This window comes from Phalangium opilio, unplaced genomic scaffold (genome assembly GCF_054372755.1).
Source record: "Phalangium opilio isolate 3A_F unplaced genomic scaffold, DU_Popi_V2 ptg000024l_1, whole genome shotgun sequence".
Taxonomy (NCBI): domain Eukaryota; kingdom Metazoa; phylum Arthropoda; class Arachnida; order Opiliones; family Phalangiidae; genus Phalangium; species Phalangium opilio.
The window spans coordinates 7,471,151-7,492,473 of NW_028324155.1; the positions used below are offsets into that span (position 1 = coordinate 7,471,151).

Here is a 21,323-nt window from a genome sequence, read left to right on the forward strand (position 1 = left end):
TAACACGTTGCCAAGTACGTGTCTTAAGCCTAAATCCAAGTTGATATTAATTAAGTACTATGTCGTTCCTTTTAATTATGAGTTACGATTACGGGAGATTGAAGTGTTGCGTGGTGAAACGGATATGTCGCGGAGTTTCTTTGGATATAAGTCAAGATATAAATAGGTAAGGGTTAAGATAAATATTTCCATATATTTAAATGAAAACAATGTGTTCGAAAGTGTTAAAAGCATATGATGAGACACAATTTCGTGTACCATTACTGTATTTTAAGTTAATTAAGACTCGGTTCAAATGAAAAGTAGGCTTAGTTCAAATTCATAACGAATTTTAATCATACGTTCAAAGTTTATTTATCTACGATATATTTCAATCGAAACTTACGTTATGTTTTTCGCTTTGACTGGCATTTAAACTCGGGTAGGTTATATCTATCAAGAAGGGCTGGAGGAGGTCTGACAGTTAAGATGTAAAGGAATTAGTTGGGAGATTCTCAGGTAAATCTCCTTTTTATCTCGTAAAGGGGTGAAAAGACGAGTGTTGTTAGTTGAGACGTCTTGTCCGTAGCTAGATATATCTAATATATCTAGGCCATGATACCCGAAGCGTCCTCCTCATCCCGAGTAATAGAAGGTGATGCCTTCACCACCGAAGGGAAAGATGGGTGGCGCGAGAACTAGGCGAGTGATAACGAAATCGGTTCAAGAACTCAAAGAGACGTCCGAAAGAAGCCAGAAAAGATATACAGAAAGAACACTACAGGGGCAAAATTTTTCCAATCGTTCACTGAACTGAAGTTCATCCCAAGTACTGTTTACAAACCCGTGAAATCACCACGCTTTTGCCAGAAGTAAATCTATTTTCTGGCTTTAAAAAACTCTTTGTTGTCACGTGCAAAATTTCACGCGCTTAAATTTGGCGCGAGAAAAAAATTATCGTGCGTGCTTTTCCAAATTTTTAATTTTTTCAAATTAGGCTTAACGTCTGTCAAAATCTATTATGGCGACTATTTATACGTTGATACTGATGTTATTGCAAGGTTTTACTTCAAATAACTGACTTCTACGAAAACAGGGCCTACATTTCGTGGCGTTGCAATACAGGCTTGAAATGATACGTATCTCCACTCCCTTATTTTTCCCACACCAAGACCTTTTTCCTAATGCTTACGGTACGCGATTTTTCAATAGGAATATCTACCCTAATGAAAGGTGGGGTTCTAGCATTTTAAACGGCCTTATCCTAAGTAATAACGCACGGTCAATTCTTAGGATGAAAAATTCCGTAAGAAATCTCGCCCAGTTTTCCCCCGCACTTTTCGGCGCGCCGCCCGCGTCTCTCCGCGTTTCTATCTTTTTTATTCGGGAGTTTTCGGAGGATCATTAATCTTCATCGAATCCTTAGCGGACGGCAGCCATTGTTCCCGTTGACACGTGGGGGTACCATCAGTTCCTATGGCGTTTCGTCGAGCGGGACTAGAACCGTATAACCCTGCTGCAACTGGGTTCTGAGAGAGAGCGAGCCGAGCGAGCCTACAATATTTTGGTGGAACGGCTGCCGCTGCGAGAGCAATGGATACTCACTCGGCTACGCTTGCACAGTTCAGTTTAGAAAACCTCCAAAAAATACCCAGTATTTTGAAAGAGAGGTCTGGTTGAATAGAACCCCAAAGGGATAGTCTCAGAAACTAGGACGACAATGCGAGATTGAACAAAAAATGAGATTGGAGTCGAATTGTTTTTCTGGGTTGGTTACGCCTAAGTAAAGGGCAAGTATTACGATAGAGGTCCAATGAAAGGTGAAGAATGGTCCTGTACCGTGAAAATTACCGAAATTCATCGAACTGTATCAAATACTCGGGTATTCATCATTCTAGTTAGCAAGATTGAATAAAACTCAGAATGTAGACTAACTCTGATAATTTCAACTTTAACAATAAACCCTTTAAGAGTACCATAGATAACAATGTAATCTATCTAATGATACCTAAAACTTGTCTCTACATCAACCAGAACTCAAGTAAATAAATAAAAAGATTGGACTAAAAACCTTAAAATCGAGGCTCTATGAGAGCATCCCTTTAAATTTTTGATGGTACCACAAAAATAAACCTAAACAGGGTGTCTGTATTTGACATCTTTGAAGCGTAGTCCTACTACTGGTTGGCTGGCTTGGCGGGCTACAAATACTAAAATACCCTAAAATACGCTCGTCACTGGACCATGATACCGCGTGACATGCCTTCTTCAAATGCTTTTGTTTAAGACACAAGAAAAAGTCAAAGAAAAAAACCTCTGTTTCTTTGGCAAGGATAAAAAAGCGCGTAGTCTCGCTCGCGCTCTGCAATTCAAAGATAAGCATTCGACATAACCACCAAATCCAACCAGAGTATAGATTAGGTTGAATAATGTCCTTAATTGACGTTACGCGTATTGGCGCGTTGCAAACTACGGGTGCTTTCATCTTATTGAAATAACCAAGTTAAGATTGCAATAAGGTTAATGCTTAACTCTATAGGTTCAATTTCTGTAGAGTATACTAAATTCGTACTGCAAATTACGGTTGAACTCGGTAAACGTAAGATGGAAGATGCGACAAGAAATACTGTAACGGGCTTCGAAGCGTAACTTAGTTGGGACATTTATTTTTTCTCTTCTCACTAAAGAATCGTTCGTTACTCAAACTAATAGCGCCCAATGTTACAATTACATACAATGTAAAAGTAACACTAGCAAAGGCTAACAATTTCAATGAACTACTGGGCAAATATTAACCCAGAAAATTACAATTACTAACGTACCTTAAATTATAGGGTATAAGTTACTAAAGAAAATGCAACCCAATTTGGTTTTTGATTGAGTGGGCAAAGCTCTTGTTTATATGACGGAGTTTTTTTGCCAATTAACATAACAAGTAAACCACCGCCCTTTGCATGTATTCCTCTCGGATCGCATGTCCTCGACTCGAATAACACAATACACACCCAACCCCTTATACGGCTACAGCTACGGCTCGCTTTCACGACATCCTAACCCCTAAAGAAACCAAATTAGTTTCAAACATGACTCACAGAGGACGCCAAAGTCCATATTTCCCACCAACATTTACTAATTCATAAGTGAAATTATTCTAAACTAAGTTTTGGTTTATAGTGTTAGCCATTGAGAGTTAGCCAAAGGTTATACATCTTGGGAGATTCTGCATGAGGATCTGTATGAGGAGTATGTTTGTAGTTCCCTCATTTAACAAAAATTGTACCGCTAGTAACCTCACGCAAGATCAAACGACATCCCGTCTAGAGTCTCCCCGTTCTGTGAAAAAATTATTATTCTTTCTTAGTTCCCAATAGATGGCGACTTTTTACGATCTCACCTCAGCTCGAGGAAAGCAAAAACACGAGACTCTAGTCTTGACTAACTTAAGCGCGAGACTGATTCTTAGGAACTTAGAAAATCAAATAAATATCCTATGCTACATTACATATTAAAGTCGGGGTTTTTAGCTAAACAAAGAAGCAAACTCGCATGGCAAAACTGTTATTAGAAAAGTACCAAATCATTTTATAAACAAAGTATATTATTACGCGTGATTATTCTTTGTTTTTTTTTATCTCTAGCCCTTTCGAGGGTTGTAATACGTACTTGTTGGGATATATGAAACAATTTAATATCAATTTAGAGTTTCTGTTTATACTTTATAAATTATTAAAGTTAGATTGCAATTGAAAACTTGATACATATACTAACTTAAAAAATATAATATACTAATTGAATGAATTAACACGTATTCTACAAAATTACTTTCACCAAATGAAACCCAAGTTGTTTCTCAGATTAAAAATAAACTGTGGCTTCACAAAATAATCTGTATTCTTATATCTCTCCCTTTTATTTAAATAAATATATCAGTGTGTATAGAAAAGCTAAGAGCGTCTCGATTCTAGAATAAAGACGGAGCCATAGAGAGAAAACCGCAAAGAACGGTTTATCATTCCCAAAACTCCCCAAATGTTATTGCTTGAGAAGATTGACGCGATTTCTGGAAACACCCTACACATTTTAAAAACCATTTCCAATATAAATCGGGCATAAATCTATTTTCGAGGAAGAACTAAAGGAGAGAGCGAGAAAGAGGAAGAGAGAGGAAGGAGAAAAAGAGGAAAGGAGATTGGAGAGGAAGTCTGGCTGCTGCTGGAAGAGAGGAGTTTTCTCTTCCCTCCTCTTACGTAGCACCATTTTTTCTATCCCTATATATATATATATACCATATTAAACGTAAAGACGCTTCCTCCAGTGTAAAAAACCCACGAGGCCCAGACTGGAGTCTTCAACAGAAATCGGAAGAAAAAGCTTGTCTATAAGCATGGGCACCCGAATTTTTGCCAATGCAAAAACAACTTAACTGACTGATAAATGGATAAGAAACTCAGGGGTTCTTGATGAAGTCTTACACAGGGTTTAAAGGCCGATTTTCAAAATTAGTACAACAATGATTAAAATACTGGAAGATAGGAAAGTGGATGAGAAAACTGGGATAGCATTTAAATATCTATATGTACAAAAACAACGGTATTCACGAGAACAAAGAAATTAAGAGTATATCAAGGTCATTTCAGAGGGGGTGTGTATTATTGTGATATATCAAGGTCACTCGATTAATTTCAAATGATTTTTTGCAAAGCAATTAACACAAAGTCCATGTTGAAACAAGCTTCTCTAAAATCATCGAGATAAAACACTTCTGCACTGGAATAAACACCGAAAAATTCTTTATATATAGCGGGTAGATCCCCGAAAAATCACACACACACTTTCTCTCTCTCTCTCACTCTCTTTTTTGGAATGAAAAATCGAGGAAAAAGCCAAAGGAATCTCAAAGCTAGATTTACTGGCCTTAAAGCATCGTGGAGAGGCTTTGAGGCCGGGGCTCCTAGCCTCCTTGTTGGGAGTCTGGACGTTCGGAGTGAAAAATCATTTAGAGTGAGTAGTAGCTCTTTTCCTCTCATTCCCCGGAGAGCGCCAAAAGAGAGAGTAAGAGAGAGAGAGAGAGAGAGAGAGAGAGTGAGTGAGAGGATAGACACGAAACGGTACCCATCGAAAAACGGAGCTAGGCTTTTAAAAGGGGCACAAAAAGAAGAAGGTGGCCCATGCCGCCCCAAAGAGAAAAGAGCCTTCACGCTTTTGGTTAAAGTCGTCGTTGACAAGTTTCGGAAGAGTGAAGAAGCGGATATACACGCAGGATGAAACTTCACGTGGAGTCGGACACTATAATATTTCAAAATATTTTATCAATAATTTTTAACTTGTTATTAAGTTAATAGATATTGAGCGCTCAAAAGTGGCCAGTTATTTTTGAGTAAAATTCTGCTGTTATCTAGAACAGACGGAAATGCTTGTAGTATTCTGTTCGATTCCGTCACTCGTTCAGTTCCAAACCTGAATGATGCACGAGATGCTCTAACTCGCAATCCTGAAGAGCATGCGGTTAAAGGCCTCTTTTAGTGCATGCACACTCTTATATTTGAGAAGTTTCCAACCCCTCGGGATGAGAGAACACTTTTCCCCGCAGTTTCTAGTGGGCGTTAAAAGAAGGCCTAAAAACCATCTTTCTAGAGAGAATCGACGTTTATAGAGACAGTATATAGATGCATTATAGACGGGCCTTCCCATTGGTGATTTCTCTACCTTGAGATAAATTTTTTTTACTCCAAGTGCATGCCGGGATATGTGTTTTTGGTGTATTATTCCCCGGTCTCTCTATATCTCTACCTTTGGAGATAAAAGGCACTCAACTTTAACTTGAAGAGGGATAAAGATTTACCTTAAATTTAAGATAATAGCTAACCTATAATGGGTTTCTCCATAGTAATCGTTTATAACAATACTGCAAATTTATTTACACTGTGAAACTGAAAATTTCCTTCCCAGATGGCGCTGTTTTAACGTCCTAAAAAGGTCAGAGAATAATCAAGGGAAATAGTCAGGGTATTTGAATCTGTGGAAACCCGGGAATAAATAAGGACTTCGCTTAAATCGTACAAAACACGAGACATATCCTCTTCATAGCATTCTTATCCGCAGAGATAAACCGTGACGCATTTTTACCCCCATAGGTAAGCGCGGCGCGGTTGTAGAGATAAGAAAGCGGCTCCCTGAAAAACCTATAGCTAGAGCTAGGGAAAACTACAAAAGATAGTTGGCTTATTTCAATAAGTTGCTAAAACGTTCTTGTCTCCCTTTTTACTCCTTTTTCAAGCGAACTTCTACTAAACTTTTTCTGTTTGCCGATAATTGTATAAGCGAAGAAAGACTGCCTGGAAAGAGGATACGCCATGGAAAAAATTAAAAAAAGAGGATCGGGTGGGGGGGGGAACTTGGGAGAGTTTTTTAGAAGACGGGCGAAAAAGAGAGAGAGAGAGAGAGAGAGAGAGAGAGAGAGAGAGAGAGAGAGAGAGAGAGAGAGAGAGAGAGAGAGAGAGAGAGAGAGAGAGAGAGAGAGAGAGAGAGAGAGAGAGAGAGAGAGAGAGAGAGAGAGAGAGAGAGAGAGAGAGAGAGAGAGAGAGAGAGAGAGAGAGAGAGAGAGAGAGAGAGAGAGAGAGAGAGAGAGAATTAGTGAGATAAGAAGCAAGAATTAGAGAGGAACTTCTAGGCCTAGGGTATATAGGAGAATTCGGGGTGCGGCAATGCACCATCCATGGGCAAGCCAGCTTCCACGCCGCTATACTCGGATGTATAGTTTCCCGAACACACCACTAGGGTTCACTCAAAGTTTCAGTTTTGGGTGTTGAAGTATATTGGGTTGATAAATATGGAAGGTGGAGCTCACTTGAAATATAATCAAAATGGATCTTGCCAATTTGTTTTAAGCGTCGTCTGCTTAATTAAATCAAGTCCTCCTATTCGTAATTGATGTCGTAATCCATGCTAGCCAATTGTAGTCATACCATAGCCGGAGTTTAACTACAATAACCAAAATCTAATATTTATCTAAAGCTCTTTTTAATTAAACCATTCAAACCTGGACACTCTTTAAGTCCTTCAAGTTATTTTCTGATTAAATTACGCGATTCGATTTACACCGCGTGGTGGCGTATTTAAATCTTTCCAAAAGTCATTGATGTGCCGGGCTCATCTTGTTTCCCGTGCCCCGGAGATGTGGGAGTATGAAAAGTGGTGAAAACTGCGAGGCTTAAAAAAGTTGCAGTATATGGGGGAAAGAGTGAGAGAGTGAGAGAGAGTTTTGCGAGATGAAATTTTACTTTTCCTCCTCCTGTAAGTGATTTATGCATGGACGCTCATTTTAATTAAAAAGATTTCTTTCTTTCAGGGGTATTTTTCCCTTCCTCCCGCAGCCCTCTCTTCTCCGCTTTGCAACGCTTTCCTCATCCTCGTCTTTTTGAAACGCTTTTCAACACTCTGCAGCGCGTAGGACAATCGTTATGGAAAGCGCCTATATACGTACTAGAGAGTGAAATCGAAAGTTTCTTTTTTATCTCCTCTTTTCAAATGTGTTCTTTCAGATTAAGGAAAAGACTGACTTAGTAAAAGCTCTCAGCCCTTTCGGCTATATATGAGAAAAATCAACTTTTTAAAAGACTACGCCAGCCTGCGCTTTTTACCCAAGAACTACCTAACTTATCAAGAGTATTCTCGTCTAATGAATTTAACTAACTTGACATGAATATTATCAAGATTAAATGGTATAGCTGAAACACGAGAAAAGAACGTTTAGGCTTAGCAAATAACATATATACGTATTATCGTGAAATAAATTTAATTTATTTATACCATCAAGATTAAATGGTATAGTTACGTTTCCTTGCTACTATCGTACCCAAACACTCAAGCCTAATTTTAAATTTAGGCTTAGGAATCATGAAATTATCAAATTATGATTTGAAATTCATTTTAATATATTTTCGTAGGATAATTTCATAAATTCTTGGACATTCTTTTTTCAACTGAGATGTTTCTCGCTATCTTTCGTAACTTAATTTTTATTCCATCCTTTTTGTGTCGTGTCCTCCTACGCATGTAAGTACGTTTTAACTCATCAAAGTCTCACGGTATGGCGCTCGCAAACTTTTCTTATCTCCCGGTAAGAGTTCAGAGTTTTGTCTCATTGTTATCCAAATTTAATTTTTTTTTCCGCTTCACCCCTCTAGAGAACTATGTTTTGTTTGATGTAAGGGGTAAAAATATGTCTGCCTAAATAGGTGATTTTAATTTAAGGTACCAGGGAGGGATAGTAAATCTTATCTTTATGAATAAATTTTTGAAATTTTAATGAGCTATTTTTATCTGTATTTGAAATTTTTGAATTTAAAAATATCTGGTTTTGTATGGAAGTTTCAATTTCAACTCTCTCTTTGAGTTGAAATATAACTAAAAAAATCCAGTTCAATTACCTTAAATTTCTTAATTTAAGATAAACTAAAAATAAATTGGTTGGTGATTTCACGATATCACTTGTCCATTGAAGTCTAACTAACAAACAAGTATATCCATTTATAAAAGATCATTCCAGCATCTACTGTACTGACAAGTTACCTCAGTTTTCGTCTAATAGCAACACTTAGTGATGAAATACGCAGTTCCCCGTAATAATATACTAAAATACCTAATATTTTCTAGAAGAAATTTCCCCGTAAGCCTTTTGAAAAACAAAGAATTCCGCTATGAAAACTGAACGCTGCTTTTTTTAGAGAGAGAAAAAAAAACACATAAGGAAAACTTATGAAAACGGGTCCCTGTAGTCAGGTTATAGGCGTGGGCGGTACAAGGGCGACTTTTGTTGTCAACACGGCCTCACCTCCTCGTGAATCTAGGACTATCAAAACTGAAAGATAACTAGCGCTGTTCGAACCAGAGTATGATAAGTTTGTTATAAGCATGGTGGAAGGGCGCGTCCGAGTAAGCGCTAAGTTTCAATTGAAAAGGCCAAGTTCTATCTAGAATGACAGCGTCAAAAACTTGACTTCTGCTTTTCTCATTAGGGCAAAAACCGAAGAGGGAAAACTAAAAAAAAAAAAAAAAAATACTTGGAAACAAAACTCCACCCAACGCGTACAATTTCTTCTTTTAAAATATAGATGTCGTTATTATACCTGCTGAAATTAAACACCGTTATAAATTATAATTATACAATTGCAGTGGTCCCAAAAACGTTATGGAACCTAAGCCTTGTAAATTCATAGCAGACGAACCCAACAAGCCGTTGCCAGTTTCCGTAAAGTCAAAACAGTAAAAATAGACCTATTTGCTTTAAATTATCTATATCTTTGTTAAACTAAGAGAAATGTAGAATAATTGGCCCAACTCCTTAAAATAAAACATACCCCAAAAATCATTGCCAGATTCTCACGAACTGTCATAGAAAAATCGGGGGAAAGTCAGTCGCTTGCTTATTTTGACATTCCTGGGAGCTTTCGGATTCTTCAAAAGAAGATCCAAAGTTCCCTTCAAGTTTTGCATGACGCGAGCGCAGGGGGTACTGGCCTTAAACATATATCTCTTCCTCCAGGCAAAAGTTACAATAACTAAGTCCAAAACACTAACAGATGGACCATGGTATCATTAAGGCCCCTGTGGTGTTTAGTTTCGAGATACGCGTGTGAAAATTAGGGGGGCATCTTAGAGTATCTTGTAGATATGTGTTTTCCTTTTTTTGGTTTTTTTTCTTCGGGTATCGTTTGACCTATTAAGATTTAATGAAATCCGTCTGTGTTGTTGTAATAGCCAATGAATATCGTGAGATATGTTTTTCTTTGCCTCGTGCAAAATGGTTCCTCATTTTTCTTCTAAAATGTTTTGGTGTTTCACCAGGAAATTATTTATTTAACAGAAGAGGAATGAATAACAATAAATATCGAGGTTCACTGCTTGATTTTATCGTAGTGATTGTATGGCGTTAATTACTGAATTTTGATTAGATGAACTTAATAGTTTGAAAAGGGCTAACATATTCTTGAAAATATAAAAGGAAAATTTAGAAATGAATAATAAAATGGCTTTCGGTTAGTTATTACGTTTTTGTTACGTTAGAAAACGGTAAAAAATATTCGGTTGGTTGAAAGATTACTTTTAGCACGCTTCAGTAAATAAGTAAATAACTAAAACGCTAATAGAAATTGTGTAAAGCAAATATTAGGTACAAATGAATAAACCATTCGCGTGACGCCAACATCTTTTGCTAAATCGTCCAGTTCAAAAAATAGAAAAAAATTATGTAAGATAAAATATACCATAATAAACAAAATAAAAACATGACTCATGACGTGTCAGTTATAAACATTAATTAGCATCTTTAAACAATTAAACATCGAGTTGTTTATGCAATACCCACGCTATTAAACCTACCCTCAATTACAAAATAGGCGTCGAAATTACCAAAACATATCCATATATGGAAATAACGCGTTTAACACTTTAATCAAATTCCATCACCAAAAAGGATTGAATCAAATTTAGAAATACATTTCATTATCTACGTTTCGTACTATTATACGAGGGGCCTTCTAAAAACAACCAGTAGGAGTGTTCGAATTGTATACTACCCGTTGTCAGACTATACGCCGCTGCCAGCAAGAGGGTTTTCGTGATCAAATATAGGAAGCTAGGAGAGATAAATTCGGAGAAATAGGAGGAGAATTGGAAGAGGAGAGAGAGAGAGAAGAGATGACGTCCGATTTGAATCGAGTCCGATCAGCAGGAAGAGAGTTGGAGGAATAAAGAGGGAGGGGAAAATTAGGAAAACGAGGGCTGAAAGAGAATCACTGATAGGGAGGGACCGAAGTTCACATGTTGAAGTAAAATTTATAGTGATTTTGGAACCATGAAGGATGTGCGATCTCGACACAAACCTTGGAACGTCAAAAACGATATGCAGTCCAAACTGATTTACCTAGGAAGATGAAATTTTGTAGGTACATTACTTTTGAGTTGTTGGTACGCATTAAGAAATAGTTTTTCGAATCCGTGGCCAAAATGTAAAATGGCGGCCCAAAACGTAGCAAAAAAGTATAAACTTTAAAAATGAACAAATTCAGGAGCTTATTTTATAAGGAGTATGAAACGTTTTACTTCAACAATTTGCACTTCATATTTGGAGAACACAGAGGGGTCTATATATAGATAAAGCGCGTCGCTAGGTGGTATAGTTCTGGGTACGTAGGAAAATAGGGAACTGACGGAGAAAGAGAGCAACTGAAAGGAATTGGGGCTTTCGACGACGACGAACGAAGAGGAGAAGAGACGAACGAAGAGGAGAAGAGACGAAAGGAGATCAGAAGAGGCGGTAGCCACAAGCGGCTCGCTCCCGTTGGCAAGTTTGATTGATCACCCGGGGCCAGTCAGAGAGCTCGCGGGCTGAGCAACCCCAAAACTGAAATACAGGGAAAGGGGGGAGAGGAGCGGGAAACGCACGCGGAAAAGCGCGCCAAACGGGAGAAGTTCCGCTAGGGGGATCCTTTCCTATCCTAGAAGTTCCTATATGAACAGAGAAAGAGGGAACGCTGGCGTCGGTCGGTGACAGAGGACGTTACCGACGCCCGAAGAGGCGAAAAGACCCCGCGATTCAAATTCTGAAAACCCTTGGACCCCCAATCCAATCCGCTTGTCGCGCACCCTAGAATTTACTCAGAGGAGAAGGGAAGGGAAGAGCGGGCAGGCAGGCAGTGAGCAAGCGGATCAGAGCGAGAGAGCCAGCGCCACCGCGTCCAGCTGTTGGAGAAGGCTAGTTTTCGACTTGCCTATAAGTTTCTATACTGTTATTCCGGCCTACACCGTATATTTATACTCCAAGGGCGCGCGAGCATATATATCTTCCACGGGAAGTCGCCGAGTGGGGTCTAGCTGAAACCCCCACCACCCTGAGTTGGTTGGGTGCGCGAGGAGGACAGGGATGGCGCTACTAGGAAGATATACTATAGTGGGGTCCCGACGTTCGGCACGCTCTACATCCCCTGTTTACTTAACTCGATTTAAACGCAATTCGTTGGGCGAGTCGCGAAGGGTGCTCTCGCTAGATATCCGAGAGATCGGATAGTTCCAAAACAAATCATTTCACGAAAGTATCACCCTAAGCACATAAACACTAGAAGGGTGACCAAACTTACGATACTTCAGTCTGTTTCCTTAAAAATAAGTTTAAAAACATGGCAAGCGTCCGACACCTTTCATACGACGATTGTCTATACATTTTCTCTGCCTTCCAATTTTATCCTGACAAATGCTATTGGCGCCCGCTTAGAAACACGCCAGCTGCCCCGCTATATTCCATCGTGACGTCACGCGCTTTCATCTTTTCCTCACCCAAAAACTTCAACAACAATGCAAAATGATGTAATAGAATATTAAACTGAATTTAATATTTTTTTCATAAAGTACCACGACACCTCTAAAGGTGAACCACCGCCTTTGTAAGCCACAAAAGATGCGGGAACGACTTGGCACGTTATTGATATGTTATCTTTACTTTCTCATGGAAAAGTTCGAAACCTTTTAGTTAAGCCTCGGTAATTGGGGAAGGAATGGATTTTAAAGAAAATTTCAGTAGTGGGAAAATGGGAATTGGTTTGATTGACACGGCGCCGTATTGTCCCCTTATTAAGAATAGGTCTTCTTAAAGTCCTCGGTTACTTCTTAGAAACAACGGCGAACTACAAAGGTAGCAGAGGGAGGGGGAGGTCCTCGACTAAGGTCTAAAACTCTCCGGACACCAAGGAGAAAATTGGGCTCGATTTTAGTGGTTTGGCGCCAGTCGGTGAGAAAAATAACTAAAACAGAATTGCCGCATCCACGTGTCGCCTTAGGTCTCTTTTTCCTACTTCATTTCCCGAGAGAGAGAGAGAGAGAGAGTGTTCCTGTCAAAAACTGTGGGCTTCCCAAAGTCCCCTCCGCATAGACCCCAGAAAGGTCGAAAAACTATGGGAACAATAGCTTAGACTGACCTCCAAAGATGATAGTCCGGCGCCGACCATTTACCCTTCCGAGGGAGTAATCACTCTAATAGGTTTTGGGTTTTCCACTTCCCACCGACTCATTAAATATTTATACAACTCTCCCCCCAAAAACCATCGAGTAGTTACCCTCTCGATGAGTTATCCACACACACATACATGTAAATTGATTCCCTTTGTGGACCCCGCCTGAGAAAGAAAATCTTTACACAAATACGATAAAAATTTTCCTCTTCTCTAACTAAACCCCAATTCAAAACGGACGCGTTTAGACAATGTTTCAACCTTTTAACCCCTTCGTACATCAACGCTTTTAGCGAGTTTTCTTTAAATGCGAACTAAACTAAACCTATTTTCTACCTTTAGGACCTTAGTGTCAAGGCCATTTCTACACAAAAGACACTGAAAGTTTCCTTTCCATATTCACGACACAAAGAGGATGTCTCAAACACGCGCGACGACGCCAAGGAGTTTCAAAAGGGTTGACTTTTATCTTGTCGGCAATCTTCAGAAGAAATTTTGGGAATCGAAACACAGACCCTTTTCCAAAAAGGTACCTGCTCTCAGAGAATACGAGGGTCTCCTCCAAGGGCTCGCTCTGGGGGTTCCTGCCTTTGACCACGAGCTCTCAAAGGTTTTAATTTTCGACCTCGTGCTATACAAGTAGATTTTGGTAAACATCATCCCATACTCTTCCATCTTTCCAACGCGTTGCCACCCTAATCTGTCACCCCCGCTATTTTCGTAAATGGATTTTCGTTTTGCTACGACTAAGTAGGGAGTCAGTAGAACTATAGTCAGAATGAGGGAAACTCTGTTGCAAAAAGCAGGGTGATTGTAACGGGACGGGGAAAAAGTTCGGGGGAGAACAGATTTCCTTGTACAGTTTTTCACATTCTCATTGGACTATTTGGCGTCACGTGGGTGGTGTACGTCTCTTTTCAACTCTGCATTTATTCGACCCGGCAGCAAATGTTAGCTATATCCGAAAAGCCTCGAGCTTGTCAGAAAGCAATAAAGAGATCTTTTGGTCAACTGCGGACAAACTGATCGACCGCTTGTATTGATGCCCTCAACAATCAATTGAAAAATTCAACACAATGTGTCCACCACAATAAGTCAAGTAGACGCTCGTGTCGCGCTAAGTATCGGTGTTCGTGGCCGGACAACTTTTAATTATCAACCTGTACGTCTTTTCAAACTGACCAGTGCGACGTCAAATTGAAATGAATACTTATCAAAGTCAGTCTTATCACCATCAATTTCTAGGAGGACAAGAACCGAGTCCATTAGCGCCAGTCGTGAAAAAGGAGGTTGATTTAGAAGTCAATAAATTGAACTACAACAGTTCATTATTTGATGTACAAACTAGAATGGGACTTTTAACCCCGTCAACTAATAACACCCAACTTGGTCAGCAACATCTTCAAGACCGCGTGGCCTCATCGTACCATCACAACCCATCACCTAACCTACCCGATGACTGTCATCACACACCAACATTGGACAATTACCAAAAGGTTCCTCAAAATACGTACACGAGTGTCAAAAATCAAAGAGAAATCTTCGCTTGGATGAAGGAAACGAGACGTTCTTTTAAAGAAACTGACTTGACCATCAACCCGCAGATGGAAGGATCGTACGCGAGGTCAGAGATGACCGGTAACGAAACGATGGCCAATCATTCACCTACGATGCTAGGTTCACTTCATCGTAACCAACAAGGTAAGATTTTTTTACTTCTTCCACGTGGGGGTCGACAACGAAGTCATGTTATTCTTTTTTTATTTTTTTTACGGATGACGTAACCGGATGGGGCGGGGATAACACGTTACGTAATCGATAAACATGGTGCACTTAAGTCAATTATGGCAAACCGTGCAATATTTTTCATACGTTTAGAAAATAATTTCTCAATTATAACGAATTAGATATTGAGTAAATTATTATCTGTAAGAAATACTTGATTGAGTGTTAGAACTTAGAAACGTGGGTATTTACCATCCAAATAAACACTAGCGTCAAGAAAATGGATATGTTTCTCTCGCTCTCTCTCTCTCTTTCTCTCTCTCTCTTTCTGGGGATCGCTTCTCCGACAAGGAGTTTTACAAGCTAATATAACGGTGGTTCTTTCACTAAGTTCACCCTGACTGCCCCGAGAAAAGATTTATGACTGGCAACGTTTATGGCGCTAAACTGTTACGGAGGGGTCCCTTTTATGAGGCAATATTTTTTCTTGGCGGCTTAGATACACGAACTACGGCTCAGTCCCTCTTTTTTTTCTGAAAACACACAACCTAAAATGTCCCCACAACCCCAGTAATCTAACAACTCGGTAAAAAATACAGTTAAGGAGTATTCAGACAGTTTTCTTGAGATATACAAGTCCTGAAATTTTCCAAACTCACTAGGACAATATTGTCTATAGACAGCGTGATATAGGGGTTAGAGAAATTTCCTCCCCCTTTTCTGGGTTGCCAGTAATTTGTTATTGGAGCATCTCAGGTTTGGAACTGAATGAATTGAAGAGAATACTTCAAGTGTTTCAGTCTGTTGTAGATAGCAGTTGAATTGGCAAAAATAACGTCTGAACAGACCTTAAGATGAAATTGAGATCAAATTTCACCTTTTAATTTTTGTTACATCACTGGGTACACCTCGTAAAAATTATATGGGTTTAAAGTCTGTGAGATTGAGGGCCCTGGAATTAAGGTTTCCTTTAAAAATAAATTAATTCGAAGTAATAATGTTCAAATAAATTTATTTTGAGTAGGGACAACCCAAAACATTTTATACACTACAAGGGGCTAAAGAACAACGACCTTTTAACATTCTGACACATACACCCTAGCGGAATTTACCCCCCGAATAAGGAATTCACGAGAAAGAAAGAAATTCAAAAGAATTCAATCATAAAACTTGTAAAAAGAGAAAAACAGTTCGGTGTTTTGCGAAAATTGAAACGCCATCAAGGATAAGCGGGTTTAAAGATACGCCAGGCGTCTCAAAAAATCCATAAAGGGAGTCGTTTGTCACATTGTCAATTGAGAAAATCAAACATTAATCGCGTTGACAGCGTGATCTGTCATTTGAAGGCGAGAGAAGACAGTCAAATATTCATATGTCCCCCCAAAAATGGAGCAAAAAAAAAAAAAAAAACAAGTGACGAACAAAATGAAAAACCAATATTTTTCAAATACTCCCTCAACATTTTTTGGTGGTAAAATAAAACTCGCAAAAAAATCTATTACCGCTCGTGAAACGGCTTTACAAAAGTATTTTGTTTACAACTAGGGGTCAACCTCTTTGAAACACGCCTAAGTATTTAGACTTGACCACTATTTCCCCCCCTCCCTCACTCACTCCCTTTGGTCAAAAAAGGGATAGATCTCCACGCACGCGATACACCTATAATTGAACGTTTCACCTGATGTATTGACTCTGGAAAAGTGTACAGAAAATTCGTCAGAATCGATCTTTGTTGGGTCGTATCGATTCAGGAGGTTTTTCTTTTTTAAAGTTAAAAAGGTATACGATACGATCATTAAGCAGAAACGATTTATATGTTTGTAGCAAAATAATATAAAAGAAAATTGGTTTCTATGGAAAATTTTCAACATAATGTTTCGAAATCCTTGAATGTCACGATATATGGCAAATATAAATAAATATAATTTTCAAGGCAAGGAAAGATTAGTATATTAAAATTGTTTGTGGGAAAACCCAAAAGATATAAGCAAATAGAGACTTTAAAAAAACAGAATTCTGAAATTAAATTTAACTTGCATTCTAGAATTCTAATCTCAATTTCTCGCTCGTGCGTGGATTAAGTAGTATTCCCAAGAGGGTTAAAGATCCATGATAAAACTTTGCATGAAAAATCTAGCTCCAAAAACTAATTCAACATCTATGAAAGAAAATTTAGCGCAATTAACAAAACTTCAACTTTTAATCAGTTAAATATTAAAACAAGAGTCTCTGTCTCTAATCTTCTTGAAATGACATTAACATATAGCGCTATAAATTTACTAAAACATATTCCACACTAGATAACACCGCAACAGAATTTCTGAACATACTTAGAAAGACAGTATACATTCGCGTCAAGGGGTAATACATATTCGTTGCGGAAGCAAACTAGTTTTGAACCTTGTTCGGTAAACGGTAAAAGTCCGGCTTGCAAGCATAAATCACTGACCAACTGGGAAATACAGGAGGGGGGCTAGAGTTCCCTTGTCTACAAGCTACCGCCGTTACCGTACCCAAACCTTTTCCCGCCAAAATCTCTCAACAACGGATTATGTAAAGTTCTAGGGTAGTGGTGGTGGGGAACTAAGGTAGATTCTGAAATACCCGCGGGATTCGAAACGAGGCGAGAATTATTTCGCGGGAAAGGAAAGTTTAAACACGAGCGCGCGGTTTCAATCTCGTGCTTCGAATTCGCGCGCGCGCGCTTTTGCTTCTCCGGGCAATGCCAATGCATAGGACATACTCCACGTGCGCCCCCTCAGAGATTAATTTGTCATCGTTGGAGGTTTCGTTGTGGCCAGCCTTTACAAAAGGCTCAATAGGGCCGCCTTAAAAGCATAACTGTGTCTCGGAAACGAGAGAAAAGCGTCTGGAGGAAACATATCCGCCGTTCAGGCTTTGTAAGGACGTAACTAAGACAGGAAACTCTCTGGCCCAAAATAAATTTAAATCAAATATACAAAGATACGTAACAATGATATGTTTGCCATACTCAAAGTGGAATAGGAAGTGGGGGAGGTAATATTTTAAGTTATGGAAGATGCTAAGTCATTTTAGGGTACTTGCAGGGCTCAAGAAGACCCTGTGTTGTCTGTCAGTACATTTTTGTTACTCTCAAAGCTTCAAGGGTTTAGGCTAAGGGTTGATTATCAGTTAGTCAGTGTCGTATCCTTTATTAGTTACGTCCATGTTCTTCGCATGCGCCAAAGGGTCCCTTAAATTTTCCTCCAATTTGGTTTGGGCTTTAGTAACATCCACTACATCACCAAAATTTTCCAGGGAGTAAAACTAAGAGTTCGGGTTCAAAGCTACGCTCTCACGCTCTAGTATAATAAAGGCTATAGCAACCAACCATATTTCACGCTCTTTGTCTTTCATTTTGCGTTCGTTATAAGCTCCCTGGTCATTGTTTCCAATGTTTCTCGACCCTTGTACAGTTCGAGGATGCTTTAGATTTATATATAAGAGAGTGAGAGAAGGGGGACCCAACCCAAGTATAGTGAGAAATTTCGTAGCTAGAGCGTCAATGCCATTTTGACCGACTACTTTATAACACGGTATCAGCGCCACTGAGCTTTTAAACGGTACGAAAGAGATGAATAGTCATTTATAATAACATCAAGATGCCTTACCCCATTCCCCTACCCTTCCTCTTAAGCCTAGCTAACTCCTGAGCAATTTTCCCCGGGTTTTGTTTAGGTTAAGCCTTGGTCGAAATATTTTAGAAATATATTATAAAGCTTTAGAAATGTGTAAGGAATGGTTCACAAAATGAAAGTTTTAAAAGCGATCTATTCTCTTGCTAGGAAAGAGGACCGAGCGAGCTTTAACTTAGTTTTGTGAAATCCAAACAGCTGACAGCAGTTTTAAATTTACGTACCAGATGACACGAGTCCCATAATTTCTATAATTCTCCTTTCGTATAAAATTATGAACTTAAAACAAAGCTAGAATTTATGATTCGTCTTTTCACAAACCAATCCGTAAACAAAAGTATTACGCAGTTCTTTATAATTTGTTTGGTTAGGCCTAACTAATTTAGGCCACGTTTGTTATACTGCAGAATTTTTTTTCTTCTAAAATATAAATGGCGGCGGGAACATCGTACGTCTTAAAGATGATGATAGCGGTGATCAGTGTCCCCGTATAAGTTCCATCGCTCCATCACGAGCTCATCTACTAAGACGACAAACGGGTGCCCGACCCACTCGGTGACATACGCTAAACAAACCGTCTTTCATTCTGCTGTAACGTCACTTTAATGAAGGACATCTTGAGTCGAGAATAACGCTCGTGCCATAATAAACGTCACCTCCGATTACGTAACTTTACGTGCCCTGGCATTAGCTAGAAAATTATAATATTTGTAGGCAAAAAATAAAGGCGGGTTCTTCCTCGTGACAAGTCGTATTCTCAAATCACGTGGGCTTGATTACGAATTGTTAAAGCGCACGAGGGATTCTAAAACTCACAAAGCACGTGATAATAATCAATAAATTTTGGAATCGCGCTAATTTATTTAAAAACTGAAACTAGGCTTAAAGAAAATTTTAAGTTGTACTAGTTGCATTGGGTATACTCATTTTTGAAAACTTTTTTGAAGTATAAGGGGCCCCAAAGGTTAGTACGCCTTAAGTTTCGATCCTTTAAAAGCCAAAGAACAGAAGCCCAGGTTATATAAGCGAACGTACGCCACCCACGGCGGCCACCGAGAAAGTAAGATATGTCCATTTCTGGTGGTAATTCGATTATCAGTAGTATAGCGCCAACACATCAAAAGCCAGAGTGATGGATGACCTGAAAGAGGCATCGAACGACGACGGACGAAGTCTGCAGGAAAAGACTGCATGCCCCGTTCTATTGATAGGGCATACCCCGCTCATTCTTTTTAATATAAGCCTCGTCAATAATATTCAACTCGATGCTATCATGACGTTGTTAAATCGACTACTCGTATTAATTTCAAACTAAAAATTACGTATTTTTCTTTTATAAACAGTTTGTTTCGAGAGCGTCAAACGTCCCCGTACCGCGTACACAAACAACCAGCTGGTGGAACTGGAAAAGGAGTTTCATTTCAACCGATACTTGTGCAGGCCTCGCAGGGTGGAGCTCGCCGCGCAGCTAAGCCTATCAGAAAGACAAATCAAAGTCTGGTTTCAAAATCGGCGAATGAAATACAAGAAAGATTCCAAATCACGAGGCGGAGGAAGTATTTACGACGGTACATCACCGAGTCCTCATTCTAATTGCAGTATTGATACGTCACCCCAACCACCAATTCACCCATCATCGCCTACAATTATTACGAGCTTGACCGCCAACGTTCCTACAAGTACCTTGTCGCAAAGGAACACGAGTCCTGTGCTGAAAGTTCCCGAATATTCCCAAGACAGTCTCGATAAGCATTCAACCATGAGACAGTCTTTCGAGGAACAGCATCAAAACAGTCAAATTGTCAACAACGGATTTTACCATCACCCTACTGCTACAGTCTCAGAAACCCATCCATTAAGTCTAACAAACGGCGGAATACCCTTAAGACATTTCCCAATCGCAGATACGTCATTCAACAACGAGCGGCGTTACCCAACAAACCCTAGTCCGTCCGAACCCATAAAGGATCTATTGCTAACCATAGATACAGTAACCAATCAGCTACCGGCTTACGAATACGTCACCGAAGTCTCGAGACTTAAACAAGAAAGACCACCGAGTTACCCGACGCAGTATTACAATGGTCAGTTTTATCAAGACGAGTCCGTCCAGGAACAAAGCGCATACCACCAGAATATTCGCTACGAACAATATGCTAATATGCAACCCAAGAATTTCATTGAAAATGATTGGATATCATCGTGTTCCGCGAGAGTAAATCAGGATTACGTCACAAATGGAAAATACGACACCACAACAAAACTTACGCACCTATGATGAACTTAAATTTAGAATTAATTTCAAAAATTTCGGATCTCAGGGATATAATGTCGTAGTAATTAATTAATCGTGGTATTTAATTAAACTTTCTGTTAAATAATGTGAAATATTAATTGTTTAGTTTTTTATATTAATTTAGGGTTAAAATTTATAACTTTGTTTTGAAAAATCTGAAAGAAAATTAATAATTTGATAATTGTAATATTTTACAATGAATACCTATGTATTTTTGTAAACGATGATGTGTACAATACGCTTTAATGTACTAAGGATATATAATTCACGTTTCACAAAAAGTCACGTGAACTTTAACCTAAAAATAACCTAGTCTATATAACCCTAAATTATAAATAAATGATATATTTCACGTAATAACAAGTGCGTAACTATAAATAAAATGTTTCTAATTTCTTTTTTAATTTGATTTTTAATAATTAATATATTTCGATATACAGGAAGAGTGAGTGTTTGGGTAAACTCATAACCTAATGAAAAAATACAGGAACAACACATTGAATCCGCTAATTGAATTGTCCTGTCATGAAAAATAACATCGAAGCTGTTAGGCGAATGACACGGTAAGAAAGCTCATAGCCCATTCTCCCTTAGGGATGATTAAAACCTATAGAACTAAAACACACCCGTCAGAAGCCCATTAAATGAACTAATCGACATTTG

General features: G+C 38.9%; 1 protein-coding gene across 3 annotated transcripts; it reads left to right on the forward strand.

Moving 5' to 3' along the window:
- The first annotated feature begins 10 nt into the window (after positions 1-10).
- LOC149692556 (uncharacterized) lies at positions 11-21,053 on the forward strand. 3 transcript variants are annotated; one of them, XM_089868328.1, is made up of 4 exons: positions 30-166; positions 426-498; positions 13,326-14,684; positions 19,708-21,053. In XM_089868328.1, the coding sequence occupies exons 3-4, from the start codon at positions 14,186-14,188 to the stop codon at positions 20,640-20,642; spliced, it is 1,434 nt and encodes a 477-aa protein (XP_089724454.1). In that variant the 5' UTR covers positions 30-166; positions 426-498; positions 13,326-14,185; the 3' UTR covers positions 20,643-21,053. The 3 variants fall into 3 exon arrangements, with proteins under 3 accessions (XP_089724453.1, XP_089724454.1, XP_089724455.1); XM_089868329.1 differs by having other exon boundaries at positions 34-166; positions 14,229-14,684; XM_089868327.1 differs by lacking the exon at positions 426-498 and having other exon boundaries at positions 11-166.
- The last annotated feature ends 270 nt before the right edge of the window (positions 21,054-21,323 follow it).